The 16,260-nt window shown below is 35.4% G+C and overlaps 1 protein-coding gene across 7 annotated transcripts in view; it reads left to right on the forward strand.

Annotated features, from left to right (window-relative positions):
• Positions 1 to 16,260, forward strand: part of LOC123681141 (polypyrimidine tract-binding protein 1) — a 592,501-nt gene that overhangs the window by 359,677 nt on the left and 216,564 nt on the right. The window contains exon 1 of one of the 7 annotated variants that reach the window (XM_045619366.1): positions 2,554 to 4,189. The exons of the other annotated variants lie outside the window; for them this stretch is intronic. Within the exon in view, the coding sequence (XP_045475322.1) occupies positions 4,067 to 4,189 (123 nt within the window). The 5' untranslated portion in view covers positions 2,554 to 4,066. Of the gene's footprint in view, positions 1 to 2,553; positions 4,190 to 16,260 lie in introns of those variants that run through there. 7 annotated transcript variants of the gene reach the window in all.

The following is a 16,260-nucleotide window of genomic DNA, read 5'->3' on the forward strand; positions in this document are numbered from 1 at the left end:
GAAAATTGATGAAGAACATCGAAAAAAAATCACCCAAAATTTCCGTGACCAATCGAATTGAGATATTGATATAAAATAACAATTTTGAAATCCGTTCAACATTTCAAGCTGATAACATCATCAAAACCATGGAAAAGAGCAATATTGGAAAAGAAATGTCAAATATTTCCGTGAGTACACATCCGATTGGGATGAATTTCACGGGTATATTGAAAATTTACTACAATATTAGGGAAGAATGTGAATTCTTACACCCACCTCGTTTGCTCAATCGCTAACTCCAAGCTGAGGACAGTTGTTGATACCTCTCTTAGATTCCACTATTGAAGTTTACCAGATCTCACACTAAAGCCTACTATTTAGATAAAAAGTTCTTCAGGGTCTTTGAAGATCTCAACCATTTTTCTGTTTATGAAACATTTCTTTTCCAATCGCAAAGGTTGCAAAGGTGGTGTCGCACTCACTTATACTATAAAGGAAAATAATTCCTCACATTTTAAAGAATGGGAGAAATAAATCTTTACCAATCTTTACCGTTCTATACCGATGAGGACTAGGATCTTCGTCTTCTCCGGGTATTGGCGGAATTTTCTGCTCCTTCTTCTTTTAGCCTGCATTACTCAGATATCCTTAGCCTCCATTTCAGTAATCAGTAGGGTGATGATTATGATGAAATTCATCTTAGTGAAGTTATTCGAATGGAATTTGGCTTGTGAAATTGAAGAAATGGATGTCTTCGATAAGACAAACTCCGTCGAATAAACTGAATCTGGCACGCCAATGGTGATCCCTGTTTCGCCGGAAAAAACTGGGAAAAATTGTGGATTTTCCTCCCTCCCCATGTTAGTACAAGGACCTTGGTGTCGAAAACACAGCGTTGCCACTCCCGGGGCTTCCACATGGTCGTTCAATATTATTTCCATTTTATTGTGTCTTTTTATTACTAGAACACCTAGGAATGTTGAGCTATAATAACTTTTATGTTCGTAAGTATTTCAAACTTATGGTTAAACGTATCTCTATGTCCAAATTTTGGTGGGTGTTTGAAATATGTAGAATTGATCTTGTTGAGAAAACTCTTTCAAATGTTCATTCTGATCTGAAAAGATCTTCCTCTGTTTTCAATATATACTTTCTGGCAATGATTACATCAGGTTAGCTTATATACTCTTGATTTTCTCTGATCATATTTTAATGTATCATCATGATTCTAATCACTTATTGATCACTAATTAATCTTACTATTGAGTAAAAAAGAAACTGTTGGAGAAGATACTGAAGGTGATGACACACCAACGAAGAATGAACTTTAAATACGTAGTGATACAAAATTTCTTTCAAATGTTGAATGTTTTTCAATAATTATTATACTTTCTGGCAATGATTACAGTTGAACTTATATACTCCTGATTTTCTCTGATCATATTTTAATGTAATATCATCATAGGATAGGTTTTGCAATCAATTTTAGAATTTTCACTACGAAAAAAAAAGTTGTTGCTTAATATTCCTAGGAGTTCTAGAAAAAAAAAGACACAATGTAATTGGAAAACTATTAAACGACCAAGTGGAAGTTAACAACTCACCGCACTCAAATATCTTGCTGTAAACCATTTATTGCTAAAGATTCCTTGGGTTCATTGAAGATAACGTGTATCTATCCCCACATATATGAGTGACAGTTTCATACTTAAAATTTTCATTCAATAAAAATGTAGAGTCCCCAAATTCTGAGTTGGCTTACTTTTGAACTGCTCATTTGATTTTGATGTTTTTTTAAATTAATGATTGATTTCTCAGTAACGATGATATGTCAGAAATTTTCATCCAAAATTTAATTTGATTTCTATAGGGTGCAAAAATGAGACCAAGTTTATATCCCGAAATTTGTAACACCCCCTTTAGAATGAAGCAGATATAGCAAGTGCATATGCATAAACATTCCTGACACACCATCGTTACTGAGGAACCAATTCACAATTAAAAAAAAAATAACATCAAACACAAATGAGCGGTTCGCTAGGAAGCCAGCTTTGAAATTGAGTCCTGTTTTTTGAAGCCTTTTTTTTGCCGGTGAGTGTATAATAACTGTCATTTTATTTTCGATTCAAAATTGATTTCCATCAGTAGAAACTACAATCAACACTAAAAATTCAATCAACTTCAAAATAGTTTCCACCTCGACCGTGGGCTGTACCACTAACCGATAATTCCAAACCGATAAAGACAGAACTTATTCCTCCTGCCCAACATCAACATCCACCGAATCCGACGCCGATAAAGCGTCCCGAACCTCCTGCGGGACGTTCGGCCGGCCGGAGCGACCGCAACAAGCCCGCTCCTGTCGCCGAGGTGCAACAGCGCGTCCAAAAAGGGATAACAGGATACTCCAGGAGGCAGGGCGGCGCATGCAACCGACGCCGAATAGGCGCTACCTGTTCCAGGTAGGACGTCGAGATACGCGCCGCTACGCTCCAACGTGCATCAGGTTGCGGGTAGGGGTACCGCCAAGATGGCGCAGGCCCGTCGGTCGACGTTCTCGCCGACGCCGACGATCCCGCCAGTCCGGGCTCGAAGGCCACAGCGTGCGGCGGTCCATACTTTCAACTTCCTACGAACTCCAACTATTCTCACACCGGTCCTTTTTACACTCAGTGCATCCCAGCTCCGGCAGCATCCCATAACACTCACATCCTCCGGGTACGAAGACGAATGTGCGGCTTTATCAGGTCCGAAGCGTGCCCGCCACTTCTTTGAATCTTTTCAATTCGCCAATCTTCCTTTCCCTCATCTGTGTTTTCTAAGTGTCGTCGATCGGATTACTCGCAACAGGTTGACAGGTAATAAAATCGAAGCTTTGACCGCACTCCTTTCGAATTTAAAAGCACACCACCCGATCGAAATCGAAAATATCAAAAAAAAATATAAAAACCTTTTTATATATATATCCGTGTTCCGGTTTATAATTGACGTGTTGTTCCTTTAAGTACAAAGTTGAATTTATATTTTTACACCGTAATCGTAAGTCATATTTTGATTTTGGCGTTTTGAAAGGCATAGACGGCGAGTCGTGTCCAAGAATTTATCGACAATCATTGATAGATAATCGTAAGATTTTAGGGTAATCGTGTGATATAGATTGCTGGATAATCGTTAGGTTTAGATTCCTTTGTATATTGGTAGATTTTTGGGTCGTTTTCGTCGACCCTCAGCGCGCTATTTCAGTTCCTCCTGAATTGTAGTGAACGCGCTTTTTTTACACCGTCCTTAATATCAATATTTTATGCATGCGTAGCTTTCTGCCCCCTCAATCAGGCCCTGTGCAATATTTTTCGATCAAAGCTGCTCGTGACACTTTGTTGATGTTGACCGTTTGAATCGGACATTTCTTAACATTTAAGTGTATATACATAATTTAATTGATAAGACTTCCGAAAAAAACCATCAAGTTCAATCGTTTCCTACGTGTATCAATTAACTGTATCCCAAACATATCTTCAATAAGAGAATAAAGACGAGAGGTTGTTTGCATAATCGAGGTTGTAGAAACGTAAGAGGCGAATCCCCAGGTGTAAAAAAAATATCTCTGATAATCTGACATATCCGTAGACTAATTGACTAAATATAGTTTATATTTTATCTAACTTTAAGGTGGCAAATAAGAGATTGCTCAGTTATAAATAATCCAAATATTTACGAGAGATCAATATTGATATTAAGTAAGGTTAAGTAAGAGTTAACAAAGCTGTTCAAACGGAGACAATCGTGCAATAAAGCAAATGATACCAAAAATCTACTGATAGAAACGCGACGACTATCAAGAAGAGTGAGCGTGAACGTAGTCAGTTTAACGCGAGTGCAACATTGAACGCAACGAGTTGCGTTCATTCGGTCGCGGCGTTCGAACGCATCAACAATCACGACGTACTTTCTGAACACCCCCCCTGGCCAAATCCCCTACGTAGTGCCCCTGTGTCCCGTCGTGCCCTGCCCTGAGATATCTGTCCCGCAAGCAGCCTACCCCCCGTCCCAAGCGCCTTGTCCTTGCGGCCAATGCGCCCCTCATATGTACACTAACCATCACGTGGCAGCACCGAGTACTTTGATCGTGAACAGATTCACCGAAATCAACTACTTTGACAACCCGCCACTGGCAGCCCCCGTGCCTGATAAATACAACTACGATATGGTAAGTACCCTCAATAATTTTTGTCTTTCTACTTGTACTTTAATAGACAAAAACCTTCTTGATACCAATAACTTTCAAATTAATTATCTTTCGGCTCTTTTCGAAGTATTTCTTCTCTTTGTCTATATCAAATTTATTTATGTTTATTAAATTTAAAATCAATAAAATTATGAAATTTACAAATTTATACTAAAAATCGAGAATAAAAAGTTAATTGAACATGGATAAAACAAACTTCTCATTCAAATTAGTCGGCAAAATGACATTCCATGTTGCAGCTAACTGGATAGCAGCTGTTTTCATTTCAACAAACATTCGGTTGATGAAATTCATTTCTTTACAGGATCTGACAGGTCTCTTTTCAGATTAACTCTAGTTCTTCTTGATCGTTATTGTCTCATAAGAATTCGTATTCTCATCTCTAAAAGATGGAGTTTTTTCAAAGATAAACTTCCTTATTTCACTAGTCAAGTCCTTTGTAGTTTTCATTTCATTATTAGTATATTCTGAATGAAAATTGGTTGATCAAATTGGGATCCAAAGATAGTTAATTATAAAGATAACATGTATTTTACCTATATTTCTCTCAAAGAGTTGTTATGAATGATTCCTTCAAAATCTTCCATACCATTCTCAGACCATGTTTTATTCTGACAGACAAGGTTTTTAAGACTAATCTTAATATTCAAAAATCTTTCTCTCGAACATTCTTCCTCAATATTTTCCAGCCATAATTCGGCATTTTATATTTCTCAAGAATTAAACACTGAGTAACAAGTTGTAAGTTCAGCTGTGATTTGTAAGATCCAGATTCTAAAGTTGAAGAACTGAATAATGTCATTTCACAGTTTCAATGCATTTCTTCAACGTCTTCCAGATTCAAATCTTTGAGAACTATATCGAACTAGCTATCCAAATATAGACATGCTATTTCTCCAGATATTTCTATTGAAACATTGCAAAAATGACCAAGAATTTTCAAACGCTTGCAGAGTTTTACTATTTTATTGATGGCTAACAAGTCCATCAGAGAAGAGTTAGGTTTGTTTATTTCGATCCGAAAGGACAGTTTTCAGATTGTGGTTATTCTTCTTACTATATCAACCAAACCTTCAGCTTGAATCCTCGAATGAACCAAGACAGGAACTTCAGACATAGTTTGACAAATATTGTCGATTTATAATTATTAAATTGTTCACGATTTCTCTATGAGATATTTTTTTCAATGGATACAAAAACATGAAATCCTACGAAACTATAATAATAATCGAGAATAAAAAGTCAATTAAACAAGGATAAAACAGAAACTTCTCACAACATTTTTCAATGACTCTTCAAATTGATTTGGATTGAATGGGAATAATGGGTTTGTGGCTTGAAGTAAAGGGCAAAACAAATGAATCCTTATTGAATTACTACCTTAGAAATCTATTTGAAAAAGTAATTTCAATTTGAGAACCATACAATTTCAATAATTGAAGTAACTCGCTGCTTCCATGGAATATTTCAATGTTTGTTCTTGATGTCGATTAAGTAATATTTTATATTGCTAGAATAAATTCTTATACACTTTTGTTATTGTTTGCAAGGTTTATGTCAAAGCTAATATTCACACATGAACAAATGTTTCAGTCTTGAAAAAGATCCAAACTTGAGATCGAAACATTCGAAACGTCGACAATTCAATAAAGATTTATTTGATTCGCCCTGTCATCAAGCCGCAAACTCATTATTACAATTCATTCTTCAGGGAAATTATATTCAATAATGCAGCTAACTCGACTGCATTATATACATATTTGAACTCATCATAAGTTCATTCCAAAAAATAAAAGAGCACTAACTTTGAGCGGTCGTCAGTCATGCGTCTATTGTAGGCCATAAAACTGTTGAAATATTACATGAGATGTCATTAATTATGTCGTTGTTGTTGGTTATTCCATATAGATGAGAAGTTCTGGTGAAATTAATATCCTGAAATTCCGCATGAACATTTCAGTGATTATTTTACATAAAATAACTAAAATTGAACCTAGTCCGGAAATATCAGGAATTTTTTCGATATTCTGCCTGATTTCATTTTAATTATGATTAATATGAAATTTTAACTCATCTTCAAATTGTTATTGTACATCGGCATGCAAAATTTCAAATGAAACGGATCCTGTGTCATTGATAATTTTGGATATTCTGTCTGAATTTTATTTGATTCTGATGATCCCATCAACAAGGAATTTTACACCAATTGAATACTTCTATATATTTCATCTAGAAGTTTTAGGTGTGATTTGTGGAATTTTCTCATAATGTATAATGAACTACGTTTTGGAGCCTATTGCTATTCTGCTACTTTTCATTTTGAATTTGAAAATTTGCTGAAAAGTATTGCGATTGCACTACAATACTGTGGCCAGTTTCGCCAATCTACTTCGTAACTTTTTCTTGACTTTTCGATCAACGTAATTTATTAAATCTGAAAAGTTGAGAAGTAGTTTCGTACTACAGTCCCAAGAAAATTGTTCATTGTTCATCATAGTAGTTAACAATTTTTCAAATATAATCTTGAACTTCTCGATGAATACTACTGAAATGTACAATATCTATCAGTGTTAGTGGGATTTCCATGTTTATTTACATCTGAACTATGCTTTTGTCAACTATGTAATATATTTTTTTTGGAACTAAACTCTCTTTTTATTCAAGCATTGGTGATATTCCATAGAGTTAGAATGTAGACCTGATGAAGCTAGATTGTGGAGGAACAATTGTTGCTTACAAATTGAAAATTTTGGAATGTAATGATTCTTGTGTGATTTCTTTTACTAGACTTCAGTTGTAATAGAAATCTTACAAGAATCATAACGACTTCTTCAATAATCACTTAATTCTATCTAAAAATTTCAATCATATCTCTCTCTACACTTTTGCAATATTCACCAGAAAATTGACCGACATCATGTAAGAAAACAATTTGAGCATATCCTTCTCAGAGAAAATTTTACGTTCCTTCCAGTTAAATGCCCATTTCAATTCATAAAGAAGTAATTACCTCAACTCCTGTTCGATGCTTATCTGTAAGAATATTACAGTTATATAATTTCGAGCACATTTCTTTGCCAAACAATAAATTTTTCAACATAAAAAACAAGATAATTATTTAGGAACCGTAAAGACTATTCTGTTAAAATTTTATTCCATAACTATTATTTTTTTAATTGTTTCATTCGAATAATTTTTAGTATTGTTATTCTTGAATTTTCGATTTCATATATCTTCCCGAAATTATTTTTCTGATTAGTGAGTAGAAGTGTTCATTAGGAGTGATTTATATGACATCCCCATTTATATAACTGCAAGTGGAACACATTTTTTATTCCTCATTTATTCTGGAATAATTTTTCTATAAAACTTTTATGTACCACGGTAACTCAAAAAGTTGGAAAACAATGAAATTCGTATTTACAATTGTACCTCATTTTCGCCGGAAGACAAACATCAACATTTTTGAAACTGAAACTGGTTTCAACTTCGGTATCTAAACAAGAAATTCGACGTAATATATAAACATCCATACCAAATTGCTGCCGAGTGAAAGATAAATATTACTAATTGGTGTTCCCAGATGTGAACGACAATATTGTTTTAGTAATCTTAAGTAAAGAGAAGGTGTGATAGACAGTTTCTGATTCGGCAAGTTGTTTTAGTACATGGACGACCAGAAGGGTTGATAGGAGTTTGGGAGTAGGTCCCAAAGGTCCCAAGGGAAATCAAATTTTTCTATTTGCTTGGACTTGGTGCAACAGTGAGCTTTGCTACGGATAACTACGGGAACTATTTGCCTGTGATAGGATACAGGATTTGGTTATTATATCGAATTGGCTCTGTTAGTCCCGAATATTCTGGTTCCATGAATTTCGAAAATTCATTAACGGAAAACAAATTTTCAAATTATTCACTTCGGAAAATAAGAAAAGGACGGTATAAAATGTATAGGATTGATTCCTTGAGTCCATGAATAGTGAGACATGTAACAAATATCGCTTGGATTGCATAATCGACAATCGAAATTTTCAATGGTGTAGTTTTAAATTTGTAATGAAGAATAACGAAGAAAGCCAACAGGATGAGAAGATCAGTGATTTAAATATCAGAATAACAGAATGATACAATGTCAGAATCACAGAGGTACATATGATTCAAAAATATATTGACATTAAATCTTTTTTAAATATAATTACATTTTGTTTATCTGCCATCACAATTCTAATAATTATGAACATCGCATCTATAAATAAATATCAGAGCGGTAACAAGGTACGAGGTTTGTCTTTCATATTTCAGGAATGGATAGGAAAACATACTATAGAAATCATTTCAACATTTATTATTGTTTCTCAAAATATTCTCCCTGAAGTTAAATATATTTTTCCATACGTTCGAATTGATTTTCAAAACGTTTTTTCCATTACAAACCTTCAAGACATACATTTTGAAGGCATCAACTGCCCCTTCTGTTGTTGAAAAATGCTCGCTAGGTAATTTTTTATGTGAGGGAACAAGAAGAAGTTATTGAGTTTTAAGACAATACGTCACGTCGGATCGACCATCAAATCGAAGTTTTGACGACTCAGAACTTCATTTGTTTGACCTAAAGTGTGAAAGGTCGCGTGGTCATGATGACGGTTGATTCCTCTGCGCGTTTTTTCATTTTAGAAACACTTCAGGTAAACAAATGGTGGTGTATCACACAAAAATTGAATATTCTACGCTGATCTAATGGTATCGTAACCATACATCGGGTTATTGCGAAGAAACAGTACCCGAGTACAACAGCTTTTCTTGGATTTGATTCGTCTTTGAAGTCCCATACGATTGAGTGCTGTTTAGTTAGTATGCATATCACATATAATCGATTCTAAGATGGTATTGGAGTGCCGAACAAAACTCAGTGAAATAGCGAGAATAACAAGGTCTTTTTAGTTTGGGTTCCCAGCCATTAGGGAATTGAAGGCAATCGAAAGGCCAAAACACTTGCCAGAAAAGGAGCACCAACTCCCTTCAATGGTCCAGAACTTTTGGTATAGGCAAGAGTTTCAGGAAAAACCTAAAAGAAAAAAGGAAACACTCTGGTGGAATCTTCCTGGGTTGGATCATTCCAAAAAGTTTATTTGAAATTTTGATACAGCAAGATCCAAGAAGTATCTGGATCTTAGCAAGAATATACTACACCTCCTCACTGGATTTCTCAAAGGGCATTGTCGCCTTAGAAGAATGGGTGTAGCAAGTAGGTAATGACTGGTGCAGATTTTGTGGGGAGGAGGAAAAAGCTCTGAAGCACCTGATGACGGAATACCTCGCCATTACTAGGCAACGCAAAATCTGCTTTGGACAAGGGAGTTAGTCATCCCAGATACTGGAGTTCATTAGAACTTTGGAATTGAAAGGTAGCTGTAGATCAACATATGACGAGAATAGCTCTGATTGGGGAACAATAGACCATAAGGTCGCAGTGCAACGGATCTCCCTTAATTGAATCTAATTTAGTATGCATATATCTAAGATTCGTCATCAGTCACGATCTTCTGAATGTCTTTTGAAGCACCGCTATTAAATTATGGATTCAAATTATGGATATTCAATGCGAGCCAAAGGTTCATGTAAAAGTTTTGCTAGTAAAACTAATGTGTAAAGTGTCTATCTCACGGTATGTAACATAAAGATCTTGTATTATCAGTTTTTGCGAAGGCTTGTTATTACCTAGAATACTAACTGATTTTGGACGACCTTGAGTTAACGGAGACCACGATTGAACTTGCTATGCCAAGGATAAACAGTGCTTTTGGTTGGTGCTTCGAATTTAATTAAGTTCATCGTTGCATTGTTGTTGAGTCGAATGTTATAAAACATTATTGCATTAAAATGTTCATGAGTTAATTCCATTACCTCGCCGAGATAAATTTTCAGGATAGTAACGTCGCTTTTGACGTTTAGTCATCAAGGGTTGCCAATTCCCGAAACATAAAAGGCAACCCTCGTAACGTCCAGGGGAAGAAGAATTCCGATAGATTTCAACAGATTCTCCGAAGATCTCAAACATTTTACTGTGATTAATCCCAAAAATTCCCCGCTGATCCTCTCTGTCGCCTTTTTCAGTTTTTACGATGGAGCAGTGACTCGATCATTCCCTCCAACGTTCTTCACATTGTGATGCGTCCTCTCCACAAATATATCCTTTCAGGCTGGCGCCCATTCATCGGTGTTTTCCGGTCTCTCGGAAAAACCGAAAATCATTTCGCATTCATTTTTCATCTCCGATCCTACGCTGCCACGTAATAACTCTTGTAGTTGTCAGGGACTGAAATGCAAGCCGGACAACTTTCAGGCTGAAAAAGGAACGAACACAATGCATCTGAGAGATAACGATTTTTCCGACATAATCTAAAATCAATACTTTACCTAGGGTAATAATAAATAACGATTAATTCAACGCGTTTCCATGGAAAAATTCATTTTCGAAATGGTCTAGTTGATGTTTCTCGAATTCAACTTGTAGGAAAGTTTGCCGCTAATGGTGGTTCGTTTGTCATATCATCTTGAGGGTTATTTCCAACGTTTCTGTTGTATCTCTTTCTCGGTTCTTCTTTCTAATTCATGGACATAGAATCGTTTTCTCAGTTATTTACAATATTTCAATTTCATTCTCAGAAAATTCATTCTTTCAGAGTATTGAAATCAACAAAATGTTCATTCCGACGACTGTGAATAGATTATTTTGGAAAATTACCCAATATTTCTGCGATAGAACATTTATTTCAACTTCCTGCCAAATTTCAAGTTGATAGCAGTTTCAGAATAAGAAAACTCTAGAAGAATATCGAAAAAATGAGATTTTTCAGTCTCGCTGGAGGCGTGAATGCTGTCGAATCGTGGGTGGAAATTTGTATGTAGAAGAATCAAAAGTATGAAAATCAGTTAATCCACTTGCTTTACAGCGTTTTAATTATTATTATGTAAAGTTTCTCAGAAATGCAAATACAGTATGGGAGTTTTTTCAACCTGCGTTTTAAAGGATTACATGGTCTTCATATTTTCGCAATTCTGCTACCGAAATGAAAACAAATATTTTTGGCTGGATAACTTTCCGCTGATATAAAAAATATGTTTACAGAAAATTCTAACCGAAGATACCCTTTCCTTTATGTAAAACTTGGGCTTAATTCACACGCCATATCCTCTCATGGGACCAAAATGTAAAATTGTTGTGTTATATCGCAAAATAATTGCTTGGGGCCCTCTCAAATTAACCCAAACCTCTTCCAGTATCCGCCAGAGAGATCTTTCTGCCGCAAAAACAGATAACAGGCCTTAGTTTTAATCTGGCGTCATTGTGGGATCTTATTTGGATTCATTATCTAGAGTTCGGAACTTGTTCAGAAGGATTTGACCGAGTTTGTGCGAGTCCGAAGAGTAAATTGCGTTTATCAAAGCTAGATTCTCTTGTCGAACCACTCTTTGGCAAGTTTTAGATTAGAATCGGTAGGAAATTGAGGAGAGGGGTGAGAAATGGGGATTTTCTTCAAGAAATAATCTTGCCCAAATTCGGTAAGCATAAAGGAGGATTATATTGGAGAATCTTCGCGGTCGTTGACTTTTATAGCGTTTTCGATTTTTGGGTATAAGAAATATAGCTCTGTTGAGCTTTTATTCGAAAATCTTTCATTACTAATTGGAGGTCTTCCTAATAAAAAAATAAGGAGAGCACTTAGGTAGAGTCGGGAGCTTTTAAGCACTCAATCGTTCATGCGATTTCTACCTCATACGAGGTGCAATCTCAGAAATATTCAGTATTTTTTTCCGATATTCTTCTCTTCAATTCGTTATGGTTCATATGATTCGATCAGTTTGAAAATTGGCGTACCCCAAGGAAGTGTCCTAGGACCATTCCTCTTCCTTATACAGCCAACTTGCCTGAAACACCCAACACGACTATGGCTGCGTTTGCTGATGATGTGGCTTTACTTTCGTTTGATGAAGATCCTGCTTACCACAAATTAGTTACCATAATTGAAGCTGAAAAACCAACCAAAAAAAAAGTCGAATATCTAACAACTAGGGATCCACGGCTTGGCTTTATATTCAAGCTATTTGGCTTGAGCTTAACTCAAATTCAACTCAAGTTCGAGTCAAGTAGTAGTTTTTCAATGTTGAGTCATGTACTTCATAAATAAATACTTGATTTGACATTGAAAAACTTCTACTTAACTTTAACTTGAGTTGATTTCCAGTCAAGCTCAAGCCAAGTAGCTTGAAAATTAAGCCTACTATCCCTACTAACAAGAGAAGCCTCGAGCAATCATGGCCTGAAGACCTTCGACACCACCTTGGGGTGAAAGGAGTAGAAAAGTCGATCGATATTTCGCTTCCATTTTATTCAAACTGCTTAATGCTTTATGAGAAGATTGTAATTTTTTCAATAAATGACCCACAAAAAACATCTGAGTGCAAGATAGCATAGTGAATATATTGAAAAATAAGAGTGTATAGTAATATATAATTGGGTCCACTGTGATCTCTATAGATGTACATCTCTTTTTATGCGATAAAAAAGCCTAACCAAACAATCTCCATTGGAGACTACTTGGAGTGTCTTCGAACTTCGTTAACCACAAACGAATATTTCGAGGATAAAAGTGTCAAGTAGTATGTTATGATTGGGTCCACTCTGAACTCTAAAGATATGCATCCCTCTTTAAGCATTGAAAAAAACAGATATCTTGTGGTTTTGGGAGCAAGATCTGCACTCCGCATTAAGTAGGAATTGCATAATTCATTCTAGACGGTGACGAGTGTATTCTATTCGAGTTTCTACATATCTAGTCCGTTCCAAGCTTCCTTCATGTATGAAACTTGCAACGACACGAAACGTGCATTTTCAAACTTCATGAATAATCAGAAGTATTTTGCAATGGGATATGACATACAGAGTGTATAACTGAAACGCAGAACTACCATTAAACCTCCAGCTGAGAGGATTAGTGGAAATCCCACGTTCCTGAAGCAAAATCATATAAAATTCAATTGTACAAATAGATATCATAAACTGAGCCCGAAGGTGGGAGGGTAACATCCCTTAGTGCTGGTCTAATTCTGCGAAGTCGACTTGCAGAATAGGGTTTATAAGGTGAACTACTAATTCCCCGTTGTTGCTGCTAATTGAAATAAACAAATCATGAATCTAGGGTTGGAATGGGATGGGCGCCATAAAATATTCACGGACTGGCTCTGACCGAACAGGTATGGACGTGTCCCTGATGAAGGTATTAACAGGTATGGCAGGTAGGTTTTTCTTCGACTATGTATTTATAGCTATTGATATTTCTAGAATCTTATGCAAATTATAATATACGTGTTTAGAATTAATATAATCAGTTTGAACCCTTATCATACTTCGCCCATGGGTTTCATAGACTTTTCTAGAAACTGTGGGGCCATGTGCAACCAACCCCACTTGAAACCACTTGACACCCTGCGAGTCTATGCAGGAACGCAAGTCATTCAGTCTATTATACAGTCCACTAGCATAAGCATATACATGTAAACACAGAAGTGAATATATTATTCGTTAACAAATAGCGGTTTTATCGTAACATGAAGTTGAGAAAATACCCAACAATACGTTTATCAAGAAGAAAAACGTTGGATACAGAGCTCAAAAATCCAAAATTTTCACGAGAAAAATGTCAATAAATCTACTTGTAAAGCCTTGAAGAGGATTTTTTCTTGATGAAACTTGCTTTATTGAAAATGTCAACAGACGATGTCAAGATTATGGAAAACAAGATAATTGTGACTATTCCAGACACAAAAACTCACAAAAAAAGATATTTTGGAGTTGTACTGGTATTTAATATAAAATTTAATTTAAATTTGCAACCATCTCATATTACAGACAAAAAGTCTTCATATCCTACAGAAAGGCAAATGCACAGTTCAGCTTTGGAGTATATCACTTTTTAAAATGCCTGAGAAAACTGCTAGATATCTCGATCCCAAAAATCCAAGCTTGTACACTGGTCATTGTACGAGATCGTCAGCAACATTTTTTATCAACGCTGGGTAGATGGGAGTAAGATTGCTGATGTTATTAAGAAGAAAATCTGGTAACACCATCAACTTGAACTCATCATCACCTATCAACACACAAAATTTCCAATCGATATGTAATATTGAGTTGTTTTTCGGTAGTCTGCCTGAATTTTCTATAGTTCTGATGAAGAATGAAATTTTGTAGCTTTACATTAATATTATATCAAATTTCCTCTTGCATATTTTCTCTGGTAATATAATTTTGTATGCAGTTTAGAATTGTTATTTTTATGGACACGCAGAGTCTAAACTGTTTGATGAACAAATTTAAGCTGAAACATTTTGCTACTTTCAAAATTGAACTCGGTTTTTATGTATGAGCAATAATAATCCACGTCAATAGAGATTAGATGAAGAAAGGTATAATTGACAGTGAAAACAATATTTGAAGCAAAAGATGCGTATGACTCAGATTGTTATTCAACCTTCTTTATTCCAGTGCATTCGCCATTTTGCAAACAAATAATTTTTCCTTTGTCTGACCGCTTTTCTAAGACTCTTTGCTTTTGTACATTAGTGCTTCAAATTGTTCTATAAATTGCCTCATATAAAACGATCGAATGTCTTCAATTTCCTAAAACTGATGTTAAATGAATATTATTGCAATTCTCATTAATTTGACTGTTTTTTTTTAATGTGATATCTCAACGGATTGATTTATAATACACTATGGGCTAAGAAATATACGGGGTGGCTCGTCTGAGATGGAACACCCTGTATGTATATTTTAATCTCCAATATCGCTTTAAGCACCCCCATCAGTGTATAAAAAGCGAAAACAATATTCCCTAATTAATCGCGGGCATCCGAACAGAAAATTTGATATCTGGAATATCCAAGGCATCGCAATGATTTCTCATGGGAAAATCAAATCAAATATATCGCCCGGAACGCAAATAAATTCAGCGCTGAAAACTTGGCGGAAGAAAATGTGGCGTTCCCAACCGACGTCGTTTCTCTTTGCTCGACAGAATTAAAGTGGAAAGTTGGATACGACAAGAATTATTCTAGTTATTAAAAATACACTTAGCATAGCCAAAGGGGACATTCTCTTTCTGGAAAGTAATTGGATGAATGGAGGGGGCAGACGACGCGAAAAAACCCGAAAGGTAATAAGTTACGTTATTTGCAACATGTGGAAACAGTGAAAGATCTGAGGAAATGCCAGAAACAGCGATTCTCGGGGAAATTGCTCATGTTCTGTTAACGATAGGAGGTTGTTCTTTTCCGTTACATAATTTTCTTCCGGGGGAAATTCGATGTTGGTTTCCCCGGAAAGTTTTCGTATCAGGCTCGATATTTTTCCTCTCGAGATGCTGTGGGCTATTGAAATTCAATGGATTATATTATTATGTTCTTGTAGAACATATTAGAGTTTTCTTAGCTAGTTGTTCTTATGCGAAGCTGAAATTTCAATATCTTTTCATTTAATCGACATATATGTTGAATTTTTCGGATCACAATATCAACAATATAAATTTTCAATAATAATAGTTGGTGCTTCGAGATGAGGAGTACTATACAGTTTTTATTACTTCCGGAAAATTGTCTAGTGATCCTAGCTGGATAATTTCTCAGTGTTATAAAGATAGAGGGAGCAAACGTCATATTCAGTAAGCGAATATTGTCCCCAAAATCTGCTCACACAAAACACATTTGACTCAACTTACTGGATTCACTACCTACAAAGATCATATTCTTACGCGTGAATGAAAGTCCATATTTTAATAATAATAATAATATAATAACTCAAAAAATATTGAAGTAAATACATAACTAGAAATATCTGTATACAATATAAATTCACAAAAGTGCTCGGATTCAATCAGGTAGATACAGGAAAAACCACAAATTCAAAAGTAAAATATCGAAGACGATTTATTCGAAATTTCGTAATCAACCGAGAATCATTCAATTGAATAGGT

Source organism: Harmonia axyridis, chromosome 5 (assembly GCF_914767665.1).
Source record: "Harmonia axyridis chromosome 5, icHarAxyr1.1, whole genome shotgun sequence".
NCBI lineage: Eukaryota > Metazoa > Arthropoda > Insecta > Coleoptera > Coccinellidae > Harmonia > Harmonia axyridis.